This window comes from Beta vulgaris, chromosome 5 (genome assembly GCF_026745355.1).
Source record: "Beta vulgaris subsp. vulgaris cultivar EL10 chromosome 5, EL10.2, whole genome shotgun sequence".
In the NCBI taxonomy this organism is placed as follows: domain Eukaryota; kingdom Viridiplantae; phylum Streptophyta; class Magnoliopsida; order Caryophyllales; family Amaranthaceae; genus Beta; species Beta vulgaris.
Genome location: NC_079206.1, coordinates 56207512 through 56221968, shown reverse-complemented (window position 1 = coordinate 56221968; position 14457 = coordinate 56207512). Strand labels below are relative to the sequence as shown.

Below are 14457 nucleotides of genomic sequence, written 5' to 3'. Positions count from 1 at the left end.
AAAAATTCGTTTCTTCTTCTTCAAGTAACGTTTCTTGTTCAACAAGAAACGTCACAAATCTCTTTCAAGAACCGAAACATGTTGACCGCCGGTGCCCTGCTGCTGTTGTTGCTGGCCGGCGCCCTCTTCCTCCATTGTTGTTGGTTGTTTTCTTTCTTCCTTCCTAAGATTCCATTAAAATACTAGTTTTTATGTTATTTTATTATTATTTATCATGTTTGCGAATTAAATTACTGTTTTATTTATGTAAATAATTTCGGCCATCATGATTAATAATAATAAATTTCAGATTTATTATGTTGAGTTTATTTTTAGTTTTAATCATAGAAATAAGAGTTTTTAGGGTTTTTAATTTCTAAAAACTAAAGTTATATATTATAAAGTATGAGATTTATTTAGTACATAATTTTAAATACGTTTTATATGTTTTGAGGATGGTTATTAAATTCTATAAGTGCTGTAATTTCATAAAAGAATGATTTATGGTGTTTTTAAGGATTTTTAATTGCTAGAATAGTAATACTATACTAGGAATTAAAAATAACGTAAGTTTGATACCTAAAAACGATTTTAAAACGTGTTTTAAGGGGGTTTTGATCGTTTTAAAGCTGCTGTAATTTTTGGTCAAGTTATTATTTTTCGTTACTTTACTTTCTAGGTGGAGATTACGTTGTAGGAGACTTTTAATGACTTAAAAGTGACCTATAGGCTAGTGTATACAAGGTACGTACATTATCTACGTGTTATATGGTTTAGAAGCATATTCTAAGAGTATTTTAATATTAGTATCATGTATAGGAACTTGTTTGTTCATATATGTGAATGCTGGGATTTATTTTACATGTTATGTGCCTATGTGCAACATGTGATCTAGAAGTGATTATGTTATCAGATTATAAATGTTTGTATGGAATGTTTGATGCAAGCATGTTAAGTTATCTATTTATTAATTCGTGAACGAATTAATATAAGTTAAAGTGAATCATGTATTACATGTATTCTTTGAGTTATTATTATCTTATAAGGACCGTGAACCTTATTTGGTAAGTTACAAGTTATACCTAAATAAAGGTAATGTTTATTGTTGGCTAGGTTCAACAAGTGAGTTTGTAAATCATAAAAAGAAAGTTAAAGGAGTCTTGGTTGATAAGTTGTGATCACTTGTTAATCCGAAGATAAAAGAAATTCTGTTATGACTGTTTGGTTATTAATTATGTGTTACTTGCTTGTTTGTGTCAACACAAGTAATAAGATGTAATTAATGTAAAGTGCAACGAGAATAAGTTATGACTTTAGACTAGTGCACGTCTAGAGTTGGACACTAAGGGTTGGAGTACATGGTGAGGTGCCATGGGCTCTTCTAGGAATGGATTGATCACCATCCCTCTTTCAGTTCAAAGGTTCCTCGATATCGCAGGTCATTTTTGGAATATGTGGTAGCTCCCGTATTTCATATTTTTAGATAAGTCAACTCGTCCAATAACTATTCCATTTAAAGAAAGAAATAATGTTTAGAGTCTAGTTCAGTAATAGTTGTCTGCAGATTATTATATGCTTATATTATTATTTATCCATGCATGTTATTTTTGTAGTATCATGTTTAGGATTATTTATGTCTGATATGTAGTACTCATCTTTGCTAATTATGTGCTTGTTTGTATGTGTGATCATGGCTTTGCCTATTGATCCTGTGATGATCCTTTTGGTAAGCAGAGTCAGGATTGCATTGACATTACAGGTTCGCAGATGCATCTCATTGGGAATCTGGAATGGAGAGACTGGCGATGGTTCTTTAGGCTTGCTGTTATTTGGGTTGTTTAACCTTGTACTCAGCCTCTGAGCTAAACTTCCCTACAGGCTATTAGCCTAGCAGGGGTTGATTTTCGAGCCAATCATCTTTCCTAATAAAAAAAATAGAATAAACCTTTTATATCCTGAGGTTGCATAGACCCTCATGAGTTGCGGATTTACGAGAATGGCAGTTTAGGGATTAGAAGGTGAGATGGGTTGTAGAATTCATATTGACATGATAATGGTTTGTTAGTGATGAAAATAGATTGACGATAAGTTTTTGTGCTAATCCTACTTCCTTTTATATTTATTAATGGTGATTGGTGATTTGGTCATTTTTATATAATCTAACACATGCGGGCCCTCCCCTAAAAAAATCTAATACATACCCTAGAAGGGTTTTGTGTTTGGAGGGAATTCTAGGTTGAGATTGGGAATAAAGAGATGGAATTTTGAAATCTATTGTTTATTACCCTTTCATGAACATGATTGTAACACCCCGATAATTCTCTCTTCTAGAAATAAATTTATAATATAAAACTTAGAGAATTACCTAGGCATTACCGCCCGTGTGATAACGTATCGGCTTACTCAGAATTTTGCAGCGGAAAATAATTTACTAAAAACCAACTTTATTAAAACTTATTAAGTAAATGACAAATGTCTGAGACTAAAACACACCAACCCAAATAAACTAATATCTGAAATAACATGTTCCTACGAAAACAACTTAACTACGGTACCATAAGATTAATCTCCAACAAATTATTAGGATGGAGATTTAGAACATGAGCAATACCCTAGAATATTCCGAGTGATACTATGCCTGAGCTACAACCTCTCGCTCGTAGAAGGTTTATTCTATGTTAGGCCAACTTCTTAAGGTTACCCACTCAAAAAATTTCCCTATGAAGGCGTATGAACACCACAAGTCTTGCACACCAAAACAATCAACCATGCCTTTTCAACAACCTCAATACTCAAAAGTGGGCCACCTTCCTCTCTATTGCCTCCACCAACAATAGAGAGCCAACCATTCCCATTTTTACAGATTAGATAAGCCAACCATCCAATTAATTTCCTTGAAAAATCCATATCAATTAAGACGTGTCACTCCAATCTTCTTCCTTTAATTTCTCTGCTGCTTAAATTTTCCCTCTTTTGCCCAAACTAGTAAGCAGAAGTAGAAGAAGAAATAACCCTCGTTTTTTGCAGATTGAAGAGAGTTTAAAGTGCAAAAATGAGTGCAGCTTCTTTGTGCCAATCAACTCTTCAGTCTCAGATTAATGGGTTTTCTGGGGGTCTTGATTTCCGCAAACTTCAACCATCTACTTCTAATCCCAATTCTGTTACCTTCATAAGGTATACTTTCTTTTTTGTGTTTCTTTTTCTGGGTTTTGTTTTTTGAGCTATAATTTTGATGGGTTTGTAAAATTTCTTGTAAATTAGAGGGCATTGTTCTTCGTTTCTTGCAATGTAGTTTTCTTGGTGAATTTCATTTGTTCTGTTTGTTTGGAATACTTCGATTGTTGTTAAGTTGTAATTGTTGGATACTTTTTAAGCTTAGGGTAAATAATTGATGGAGATAATCGGCTAAGGGCTGTGAATTATTGTGATACTGGTTTATTGAATTTTGGAGATGAAGTTGCTTGCTCTAGTAGCTGCATAAAATGGTCTGACAAAAAGGGTGAATTGCAATGATGTGTTCTTAGTTTAATGATTCAGAGGCGAGGTTTTTGCAAATGCCGAGTTCTTAGTGCTGAATATGTCCTTGAAGGACTATATTTGGTTTAATAGATGGTGAAATGGAACTTGTAATGATTTTGTACTGCTAAAATCTGTTCGCCGTCTACTAATCTGATTAGAAGCATAGTTAGGAACAAAATGTGTATCGTTACTTTCAGTAGTGAGATGCTGACAGCTCCAGTGATGAAGTTTCTTGTGGTTGTTGTATCAAGTATGTGAAAGGATAAACTTCAATCACCTGAAAGCGCTATAGTATTAAAAGCAAAAGCCGAAGGAAGTTTGAATCTAATAGATGCAAAGAAAGGACTAGTAACCTGCCCACTAACTGCTTGATCACAATTAACGAGTTTCATTTTACGCAATGTATTGGGTCCTTTGAGGATATGTTCATCTGTGAATATAATATTAGTTTGAGCTACTCCTATAAGCTTGGCATGTGAAGATATAGCTGTGACACAGTGACAGGGAAATGGTGTTTCTATATAACATTCTTCTAATTATTATTCTTGTGCTTGCTGTAACAGGAGAAGAGTTCAAACAGTGAAGGCAATGTCTCGAGTTGACAAGTTCTCTAAATCCGACATCATAGTTTCTCCATCTATACTCTCTGCTAACTTTGCAAAATTGGGTGAGCAGGTACATTTTTCTACCTCCTTTACAGAACTAGGTAGCCAGTATCATTATTTTAGCTTTTAGTAGCTTGGGTGCTTCTTTTTAACAACTCTACGCCAACTGTTCTTATGGAACCTCAGTTAAATAGATCTAAGTGTTCTTATTTTGATATGTCTAGGTAAAAGCTGTTGAATTGGCTGGTTGTGATTGGATCCATGTTGATGTAATGGATGGCCGTTTTGTTCCAAATATTACTATTGGACCTCTGGTGGTTGATGCCTTGCGGCCCGTGACAGATCTCCCACTAGATGTGCATCTGGTAATTTAGGTTATAGACCTACAACATATTTATGATTCATATTGTATACTCTGCTTGACTTGAAGTTGAATTGTTTGTAGATGATTGTGGAACCAGATCAGCGAGTTCCAGACTTCATTAAAGCTGGTGCTGATATAGTGAGTGTTCACTGTGAGCAATCATCTACCATTCACTTGCATCGGACCGTAAACCAAGTAAGTTATTGGTGAACCTTTCTGTTTCTTGGCTTATGCATCTTCTTCATTTTCTTGAAGCTTCTTTTAGTAATGATGTTATGAGTCAATTTTCATCTGAGACTCACCAGATGCACATTCTTATCAAGATAAGTTGATATAAGAAAAATGGTTCAAGTAACCCCAAAGGTTATTACATATCCCATGGGAAATCTTCTCATATCAAACTAAAAGTTTATTCATCTGCTGATGTTGCTTCACATGGTTGTATACATGTGTTGTCTACAAGAGTGATGCGCACCAATTTCTCTTCATGGGGGAAAAAATTTCCATGCTTGTGGTTTCAGTAGCTGGCACTTTTATTTATCGCAAAAAAATAAAGAAATGTTAATTCTTTGGTATTTTTGGTTCATGATGCCCAAAGCAAAAAAAAAAAAAAAAAAAACCTATACTTAAGCCACTTGATAGGTTCTGCTAGATGGAAACTCAACGAGGAAGAGCATGCGGAATCTGTGCTAGAATGTTCCAATGAAGAAGTGAGGTATGGGAGGGTAATACTGAGCTGATTACTCGTCTAGGCATTGAACTCAAAGAGTAGCGACTCAATAGTAATGCTCGAAGGCGTTGCTATAAAATGGTATAATCTCTCCTTAAAATAGGATCTAGAGCCAATGGGGATCCCTGTTTCTGGAAAGTGGAAAGCCTTTCCCTAAAACTTGTCTTGTAGGAAGGTTTGGGATAAATAGAATGTGTAAAAAGTCTACTTGAAGTTAGGTGATCGAAAACTCTCTAAGATTTGTACCTTACTAGAAAATCCAATATATGTGCCAGCAGTTGTTAGTTTGTTACTTATAAAAACTTATTATTTCTGTAAATATCTACTCAAGCTGTCCTTAGATATGTAAAATCCAGCTCAACTAGTTAAATGTTATTACTGTATTTGATTTATATGACTCCTTTCATTCAGTGATGCATAAGATATGCACTCAGAATGTTGTGCTAATCTGGCACCTAAATTCAAAACAAGACAAATTCTTTGTGGCACCAATGCAAAAAAATTGGGGAACTAGAAAGATTCTTATATCTTGTAGTCTTCAACCATAACAAAACACAACACATATCACGTCACCCAATCCCCCTGAGGCACCAGAACCAATGAGCATTATTTAGGCTTTCAATTAAACAAAATGTCCCGAGCTTGCGTAATCATATTTTTCTTGTCTCATATTTTTCGTGGGTTACTTTCCTTAATACATCCCTTCATGTCATTTATCAATTTCTACTCAATATATAAATCTGTCTGATTCAGATCAAGAGTTTGGGCGCAAAGGCTGGTGTTGTCTTAAACCCTGGAACCCCGCTAAGTGCAATTGAGTACGTGCTTGATGGTAAGTCTGTGATCTCTTGGATTGGGCTGAAAGCAAAGCTTTTGAAATAGATGGCCATGAGGACTTGACTTTTGAGTTGGAGGGTTGGATATATCTATAAGTCTGTTGTGTGTTGTGTCAATTTTTGCTAAAAGATTATAATAGTTGATTGGTAGGCCTGACTTGCCGACCCTCTTGCTGTCTTATTCTTGTGTTCTTGGCTTTTTATGCCATCCAGTGTTTTAATAGTTTGTTTCAAAATCCTACACCAGAACATTAAATGGGCATAGACGCGTAGTTAAGATGATCACTGCGACGCAACTTACTAGATTTTTTTAATATATATATTTAAAAACAGTGGTTGATTTGGTCTTAATAATGTCCGTCAACCCCGGATTTGGTGGACAAAGCTTCATTGAGAGCCAAGTCAAGAAGATCTCAGATTTGAGAAGGATGTGTGTGGAGAAGGTATTTGTGGAATGTCTTCTTTTTTCCTTCCGTTATATTTTTGGCTAATAATTGCTTGATCTTCAACAATTGAAATTGATGTCCTATATAATTGGCAGGGGGTGAACCCATGGATTGAGGTAGATGGTGGAGTTGGTCCAGCAAATGCATACAAGGTACTGATTTTTAATAATTTTCTTCCTATATATATGAATGCAAATGACTAATCCATCGGAGTTGTAGTTTAGGCCGGCGAGAAGAAGAGATGGTGCACATGTCATTTTGTTCTTGGCTTGTGAACCTCAGGCTACTGACCCAAACTTCCTGTTGTGGGTGGTCTGTGTATAATTTTTACACAGCATATATGTTCGTATTGACTATTGGCACAGCATTTTTAGCCTGTCTTGACTAAAAACAAGTTGTGATATGCTGAAGCTGCCTTACCAGTCTGTCTCTATTTTATCAGACACTCTCAATCTCTTAGCACTTTGATTAGTGTCAGATTGTCAATTAAATGAATTTTAAGAACCTTTCGAAATGTCAAAGATGTGAAGTTATTTTGTCGTACGTCCAGGTGGCCCTGATTGTCTACAAAGTCCCAACAGTCTGCAAGTTGGATGATGTTAGCCCCTCTCTTTCCTTTTCTTTTTTGGGACATAGCAAGCTTAGGGCTAGGGTAGGCCCAGCTATGTCAGGTGGCCTGACCCATTAGCAGCCCTCTCTAACCCCTACCTGCCTTTCCCTATTTTCTCCCTGAGGACCCTTTTTAAAAATTTGGTAGCGGTGAATTGCCCACATCACCTACCAATTCCTCACTCCTTTCATCTGTAATTGCTCTTCCATTTGCTCTCAGATAACTATAGTTAGTGAAAATACTGATATAAACTTTAGGAGTGCAAAATTTTAACCTTTATGCTATACTTCATGTGTTAGATATTACAAACATCATGTTTTTTTTTATATATTTCTGCAGGTCATCGAGGCTGGAGCTAATGCTTTAGTTGCTGGTTCTGCAGTCTTTGGAGCTAAAGATTATGCTGAAGGCATCTACTACCCATGCTTTTATACAATTCTCCTTCTAAATGACTATCAACATTTCGTCTTAACATTTTGAATTGAATCTTATGCAGCTATAAGAGGGATCAAGACCAGCAAAAGGCCAGAACCTGTTGCAGTCTGAGATTTCAACTGTAAAATTTTGTCAAGATCCTGAAATTTCTTATACTTCTTCACCTGTATGTACTTTGTTCTTTTCTCATTCTAAATTCTAAGATCTTGTGCATTCAAATTTAATCCATTGTGGTAAATTGATAACTCAGCGAACTAGTTCTATTGATCAATTTATTTAAAAGGAAGACAAAAGGCTTTGTTCTTTTCACCTTAAAAAACAACTTTCAGGGAAGTTAAATTCAATTTAGTTATTGTAAGTTCTGATAAGGGCTACGCAAGTTTAGTTCACGACTAAGATAAATTAGGGTAAATTTGAATAAGTTCCAATATGTTTAGATAAGTGCTTTTCAGGTGAAAAGAACAAAGCCTATATATTCACTTTGAGAGTACAAATGATGAAATGTAAAACTGGTGATAATTAAAGCCGTACTCTTCTTAGTATGTGGATGATGTATATCGCGGGTGAGGATGTGGTGTGGAGTCGTGCAAAATAGTTATCCAATCTCAATATGCCTCTCAAGACTTCTATCTTGGTTTGTTATCAGATGTAGGCTTCTATCTTGGTTCAATATCAGATGTAACATCTATGGATGAGATGATTTAGAGACATTAGCATATTATGGTCCAGTTCCTTTGATGTTGATGTGCATCAAAACTTAATTAATTTATCTAATTTATTTCACTTCATGCTCGTAGGCCTCTGGCAGATATATACAGCAGTTGTTTGGAATCATTGTATTAATGCTTGAAGACGACGTCCAGCAAGAGTGCTTGTAGGAATAGAACTCTGTAACATAGTATTGTTTTACACAAGCTCATTTTGTGCTAAGTTTCTTAGTACATTATTCTGTCATGAACATATGTACAAATGTTTGGATTGTGTACCGATAAGAACTTTCACTCGTGAGAGTTGGTTTGACCAAAATATTAATACAATCCCATCACTCGTTAACTATTGCTGGCATTCAGGCAAACTAGTCTTGTTTAATTTCATATTGCTCGCAATATATATTAAAATCTGTACAAATAGAGTAATTACTACATTATACTTTCTCGATTCTCTTATGAGTGTTGCCTCAGGGTTCGGCACAAGTTTTAAGGAGAGGAGAGAGATAGAGAAATAAATTATAAGTGTTGCCTCAGGGTTGGGCACAAGTTTTAAGGAGAGGAAAGAGATAGAGAAATAAAAAGAAAGACTCATACATTGTGGATTGTGATAGAGAGAGAAAAAGAACTCGATGATAGATAAAGTAATATAACACTTACTGTGAAACAGTTTAAAATAGTAACTGTAACACTTATATGGGCACGGAGGAAGTAAGACAAATGGATCAAATCAACTTGTATTTGAGTTTTATTGAATTAAGTTGTGTATGTTTCTCTTTGTTTAGATAACGTCGTATTGAGATTGGAGGTCTGGTTGCCTTGTCATGTTGGGCAAATGAATCGTCAGCTTTGACGCACACAATTTTGGCCATCGTTCGCATCTAAAGGCTTCAAAGCAAGACAAAGAATCCCCTGGTAGCCATTGAAAAAATAAAGTGCTGATATCATACACTTCTATATAGAACAAGATACAGGCAGGAAAATGTGAAACTCGCAAAATGCCAGCACTTCCTTCCCAAGAAAAATGTGGCTACTCTGGATAAGGGAAGGAGGCTCTCTAGGTCCATCTGGTGCTCACTAAATATTTACAAAGCTAAATACAAGGGACTCGCAGAAAGATGATGATCATCCGATGGTTGACAGTACATATATACACATAACAGATCAATTAAACATCCCTTCTGCAAACAGGGCAAGAGCTACGTGTTACAAGCCACTTATCCACACAATTCTGGTGAAACGTGTGTCTGCAGTGCGGCAAGCTCCTTGCGGTATCTCCCACTTCAAAATCCTAAGAACAAGTTTATATTTACAATCAGCATAATTCTCTTGTTGTGTCATTGATTACCAGATAAGGCATACTGTATATGAATTTCATGAAGATAGGGGGTAAATAAGATAGAACAAAACTAAACTAAACCTGCAAACATATGGCGCAGCAACTGTCTTCTTCCGCTCTGTTCATATTCATGATCACATGGCTTGGCAACTCCTTTAGCGAGTCCAAAGATAACGCTCTCGGGGCAACATCACCATAAACATCATAAACATCATCATAAATGATGTTGGCAATGCTTGCCTGCCAGTTTGCAATGACATCAGATCCGTTCAACATTGATCCAAGTGAAAATAGTGTTTAAGTAGGGGTGAAATGTTGTTCTCGACACAAAAAGAAAAGAAAAGAAAATGCTGTCCACGCAATAAAGTGCAATATCAGCAGATGATTTTGCTCCTACTTCGGTTGACTTATAAAACTTGAGTTGAATTTCAGAAGATAATTAGAGAAATCTTGTTGAACAATTTCATAGGAAAAGAGACCGAAATGCCAACCATGCTTCACTAGCTAATATAAGCTTGTATGACACTGCATGATTTACCTGCCAATAGTACCCAGTCAGCACCGCAGGTGGTTCCTCAACAAATCTCCCATGGAGTAGCTCTTCTACGAAATCTGCCTGGAAACAAAGAGCAATCAAAGCGAAGCAGCAAGGGAACTACACTATGTAGAGATATGAAGTAGTGAAATCTCTGTTCATCTTGCAACTGGGAACAGAATAATCAGGTAATAGTGAGAAGTCATCCAGAAAACATCACGTATTTCCATCATTGAAGCTCACTCAATAAATTAGTGAAAAACAAAGGTCAGAATCATGAATTCATGGCCTGTATAGTAGGTAGTATTAATCAGTAGTAGTAATGAATTGATGTGTACTTTTCTAATAGAAGTCACATGTGAATACTTAAAGGTAATGTCAGTCCACCTCCAAATAATGGTTTTTCTTCACGAATCTTCATTAGCCTCCATTACAACTCTAACGACATGTTTGGTTAGTGGTACTAAACTGTGGTAATGGTAATGCTTTTTAGTGTAAGCTGGTGAAGACATTCCAATGTTAACATCTATGGTAATGGAACTTGATATCAGAACATGTTTTTTCCTTCATAAATTTTCATTACCACCCAATACCACTTTCCACAAGTGGCAATGGATGATAATGAAATTTTAGGAACATAGGTGTTTTGAGATAAAGTGGCATTACCATGGAAGTTGAAATGGGAATGCCTTCACAAATTTGCACTAAAAACATTACCATTACCACCATTTAGTACCGCTAACCAAACGGGCCGCAAGGGTCTATTCTCTTTAACATATTTATATTTAACTTTTCTCATTTATTTTTCTGAACTTTTCTGAACTAGGTACTTTTCTTAATTTTTCTGAAAAAAAAGTAAATAAGATGAACAACATACCCTAACGGCCCATTTGTTAGTTGGTTACAAATGGTGGTAATGAGAATGAACTTGTATGTCAATTTGTAAAGAAAATCATTGTTCGTTCCCATGGTAATGCTAATTTATCCTAAAGTGTCTATCTTTCTTTTTAAATTTTCGTTAATGCCACCTTGTAGGTGGCAATGAGTGGTTATCAAAATTGCTTCCCCTAGCTTGGATAAAAAAACACAAGTTTAGAGGTGAGATGCTTCCCCATGGAGAAAAAAAACACAAACTTGGTGGTTGAAATTGTCTCCCCATTGAGATTTTAAGAGTGCTTCCCTTGTAACATTACACTTCAAATTCATTCTCATTACCACCATTCATTAACTACTACCAAACGGGCAGTAAAAGGTGATATTGAATGGTAATAAATATTTATGAAGAAAAATACGTGTAGGACAGAGTTGCACTACCATGAACATTGGCATAAAAGCCTCCTTTAATAATTAAATACTAATTCATAACCATTACCACCACTGTTACAACAAATGGAACAGGCTATTAAGATTTAGGAACAGGAACCAAAATATTATGCATTATGAAAAATCTATGACAGTCCAGAAACACATTTTTTTTCCTCACACAAACAAGGCATCAAAGAAAATTATCAGAAACTTACGAGCTTCTGATTTCTGTACCTTATCTAAAAGACAGATAGTCAAGTATACTAACCATTGATGATGAATTCCGTGAACCAGATTGCTGTGAACACCAATAAGCACGAGAAGCCTCCAGAACCTCTACAGAAAGAACAGCACCTGCCACAGCACCCAATCCTGCACCTCTGAGCAATCCACTATCAGAAGCCCTACCAGCTACAGCCCCAGTAATGGCTCCAGTAAAAGCACCAGCTGCAATATATACAGTCACGCTGTTAAAACCATGTCATTATGCTGTCTTTATTCTCATCCTCATTTCCTTCCTAAAGCCCATGGCCCACACTTCACTCAAAGGAAAGGAGATTCACAAGTCAATACTGCCTGACTATATTCATTAATTACAGGCTTACAACACTAGTTAGAAGAATGATGATGTATATGGATTATTCTAGAAAGTAGCATTAAAGATAATTGAAGGAGACATTTACTTATTATTAATATCATGCAGGGAAGTTTGACGCCCCTTTAAAGATTCAACAACTCATCAAACATATTAGATGCTTGATGCAATTATGTGTCATCAACAACATCCGGTCGGGAAGCAAAACAAGTTCCGGACTTTTGTTGCAGCCCTTAGCCATCATATCAAAGATATTGTAGAACCTGGACTAGGACATTTTATTATGTTAAGTAGCTTGGAATTCTAGGATCTAAATAAACTAGATTATTGTTTTGATAGATGCATTCCTAGAATTGGTTCTTTCCTTATCCCCACAAAAAAAAGTAAAATAGGGGTAAATAAATTCTCCTATTGATTATAGTGGGAAATCATATGCCCTACTATCTCTTTTTACCCAACTTCTTTTTCCCTAAACGTTCATCATATCCTCTTCTCCAAACACAAGCTGAAGTTGGGAGATTACTTACTCGAAATTTAGTAACTTCATCATTCTGTATGCTCGTAAATGCATGAAAAAATCCGGGTAAATTAAGAGGTCTAGTTATCATTCTTTTCCCTAGTAAATTCAAAGTGGTTGAGGGTAATTTTTGTGGATTAGGAAAGAGGGTACAAGTAAGTTGCCAGTTCAAACATCAACCCAAACTAAGATCCTTCCAAAGTTCCAATCATATATTAATGAACCTACTCACTAGAATAATCATATTCATTACTAATTTGCTTATAATATCATCTTACTTTTTTGACATGGCACCAGTTACATCTCCAAGTCTTAACTTAATTATAATGCAACTATCAAAAACTCAAAATGTTTTCCAACAATCAAGAAAAGAACTAATCACTACAATGTCAATTGTCAAATAAAATAAAAAAAAGAACCCTTCTTTCCTCATTCCAACATCATCTTTGCAGCATCACTGTAACAAAATTTACTCAACAACCAAGAATCTAAATCTCATAACTTCACACATGTATCCACTAGAAAACCAAGAACTTAAATATCATACTTTCACTCCAAAACAATCAAAAAAAGGAAACAAAATATAGAATCAGAAAAATTAGCAAAAAAATAAATAAAATGGAGTAGTTTACCAAGAGCAAAAACACCAGTGAGAGCACCAGAAAAAGCACCACCAATTAACTTGGGTATGTAATCATAAACCCCAGTATCTCTTCCCTCAAAAGATCCATCTTCTAAATTCTCCATTTAATTTGGACCCAATTCAGAATTCTCACAAACTCTTGTATGCTAAAAAAGGTAGGTTCATTCAAGACTGAGCTACAGGTGTAAGAAGGTACCCACAACCATGATAGACAGAGACAGTCTGAAAGGGAAGTATCATTTGTAAATTGTAGAGGTCGAAATTGTTTATGTCAGATCCAAAAACATTTAGAAGCATTAAAAAGCTGATATATTTAGGTGAGCAAAATTCCACTACAACAGTCCTCAGTCCTTTAGTTAAGTTTGAGCCACACCATATAAAAAAGAGAATAAAAAGAAGTGAAATTTGACCCATATATTGCTATTTATGAGGGATTTATTATTATATCTACCGCCCTAATTTAATAAAAAAATAAATTTTTAATGAATCGGATTTGCAATAATTTATTTTTTTTATCGAAAATGATATGATATAGTATATTTTTATTTGATATAGACAATTTCTGTATGATATAATCACCTTTTAATTTTTAATAAATATCATTTTAGGACGTTTAAGGTTTTTTGGCAAAAATAAAAATGTGCTTGGATTGTCGTCGTCTATCTTGTGCCCATTCTATTATATTGTGACTGAGTTTTGGAATTCAAGTTTAATAGAGGAGAATAAAGGAGAGGGAAGAAGGCAAGTGCCGTTTTAGATACGAGGGAAACAAAAGGAAAAAGAAAATTAATAACAATAAAAATTCCAAGGTGTCGTACTTTTAGCTCAAGGTTGTACCATGAAAGGCACAAACCAAAGGTTGTGCTGCTCAATGCACCTAAATAATAGTTTGTGCTGTTCTAACCAATTTTACTTTTTTCATTAAAATAGCTAAATTTATATATGTTTTGATATAATTATTTAACATCAAAAAAAAATTATAACTTTTTTTATCTATACTTTTCCCTTTAATTGTAATATATTCAAATTAATTGTCATATAAACTCATTGTCTGCACAAGAAATTGTGCATGATTGTAACATTAGAAAATTAAAAAATGACCATGCATAAACCATATTATAAAACACACCCACCACCCTATTGACACGTACTCTCACCTCACAACTCAAATATGTAGTGCCATCATGTCAATTCATCCCCATGTAAGGACATGGAAACATTATATTTATGACATTTAAGATCATGAAGTTTAATTAAATTAATAGGCTATTAAAGTTTCCTCGTAAACTCGA

The 14457-nt window shown here is 35.0% G+C and overlaps 2 protein-coding genes across 2 annotated transcripts; one reads left to right on the top strand and one right to left on the bottom strand.

Moving 5' to 3' along the window:
- Positions 1 to 2771: 2771 nt before the first annotated feature.
- On the top strand, positions 2772 to 8580 carry LOC104894019 (ribulose-phosphate 3-epimerase, chloroplastic). Its single transcript, XM_010680176.4, has 10 exons — positions 2772 to 3153; positions 4062 to 4173; positions 4328 to 4468; positions 4549 to 4662; positions 5951 to 6029; positions 6367 to 6476; positions 6575 to 6631; positions 7429 to 7498; positions 7586 to 7690; positions 8322 to 8580. Exons 1-9 carry the CDS (start codon positions 3032 to 3034, stop codon positions 7633 to 7635), a joined length of 855 nt encoding a protein of 284 aa, XP_010678478.1. The 5' UTR covers positions 2772 to 3031; the 3' UTR covers positions 7636 to 7690; positions 8322 to 8580.
- Positions 8581 to 9153: 573 nt separating this feature from the next.
- On the bottom strand, positions 9154 to 13529 carry LOC104894018 (NEP1-interacting protein-like 2). The gene is made up of 5 exons (XM_010680175.4): positions 13155 to 13529; positions 11679 to 11857; positions 10109 to 10186; positions 9652 to 9810; positions 9154 to 9522 (listed from the first exon to the last, which is right to left on the bottom strand). The coding sequence occupies exons 1-5, from the start codon at positions 13267 to 13269 to the stop codon at positions 9400 to 9402; spliced, it is 654 nt and encodes a 217-aa protein (XP_010678477.1). The 5' UTR covers positions 13270 to 13529; the 3' UTR covers positions 9154 to 9399.
- Positions 13530 to 14457: the final 928 nt, after the last annotated feature.

Coding starts and splice junctions, on each gene's coding strand:
- LOC104894019 (XM_010680176.4), top strand. CDS start 3,032: ATGAGTGCAGCTTCTTTGTGCCAATCAACTCTTCAGTCTCAGATTAAT. Junction 4,174..4,327: donor TTGCAAAATTGGGTGAGCAG/GTACATTTTTCT, acceptor TGATATGTCTAG/GTAAAAGCTGTTGAATTGGC. Junction 6,632..7,428: donor GTCCAGCAAATGCATACAAG/GTACTGATTTTT, acceptor ATATTTCTGCAG/GTCATCGAGGCTGGAGCTAA.
- LOC104894018 (XM_010680175.4), bottom strand. CDS start 13,269: ATGGAGAATTTAGAAGATGGATCTTTTGAGGGAAGAGATACTGGGGTT. Junction 11,858..13,154: donor CACTGGTGTTTTTGCTCTTG/GTAAACTACTCC, acceptor TATATATTGCAG/CTGGTGCTTTTACTGGAGCC. Junction 9,811..10,108: donor TGACTGGGTACTATTGGCAG/GTAAATCATGCA, acceptor GCAAACTGGCAG/GCAAGCATTGCCAACATCAT.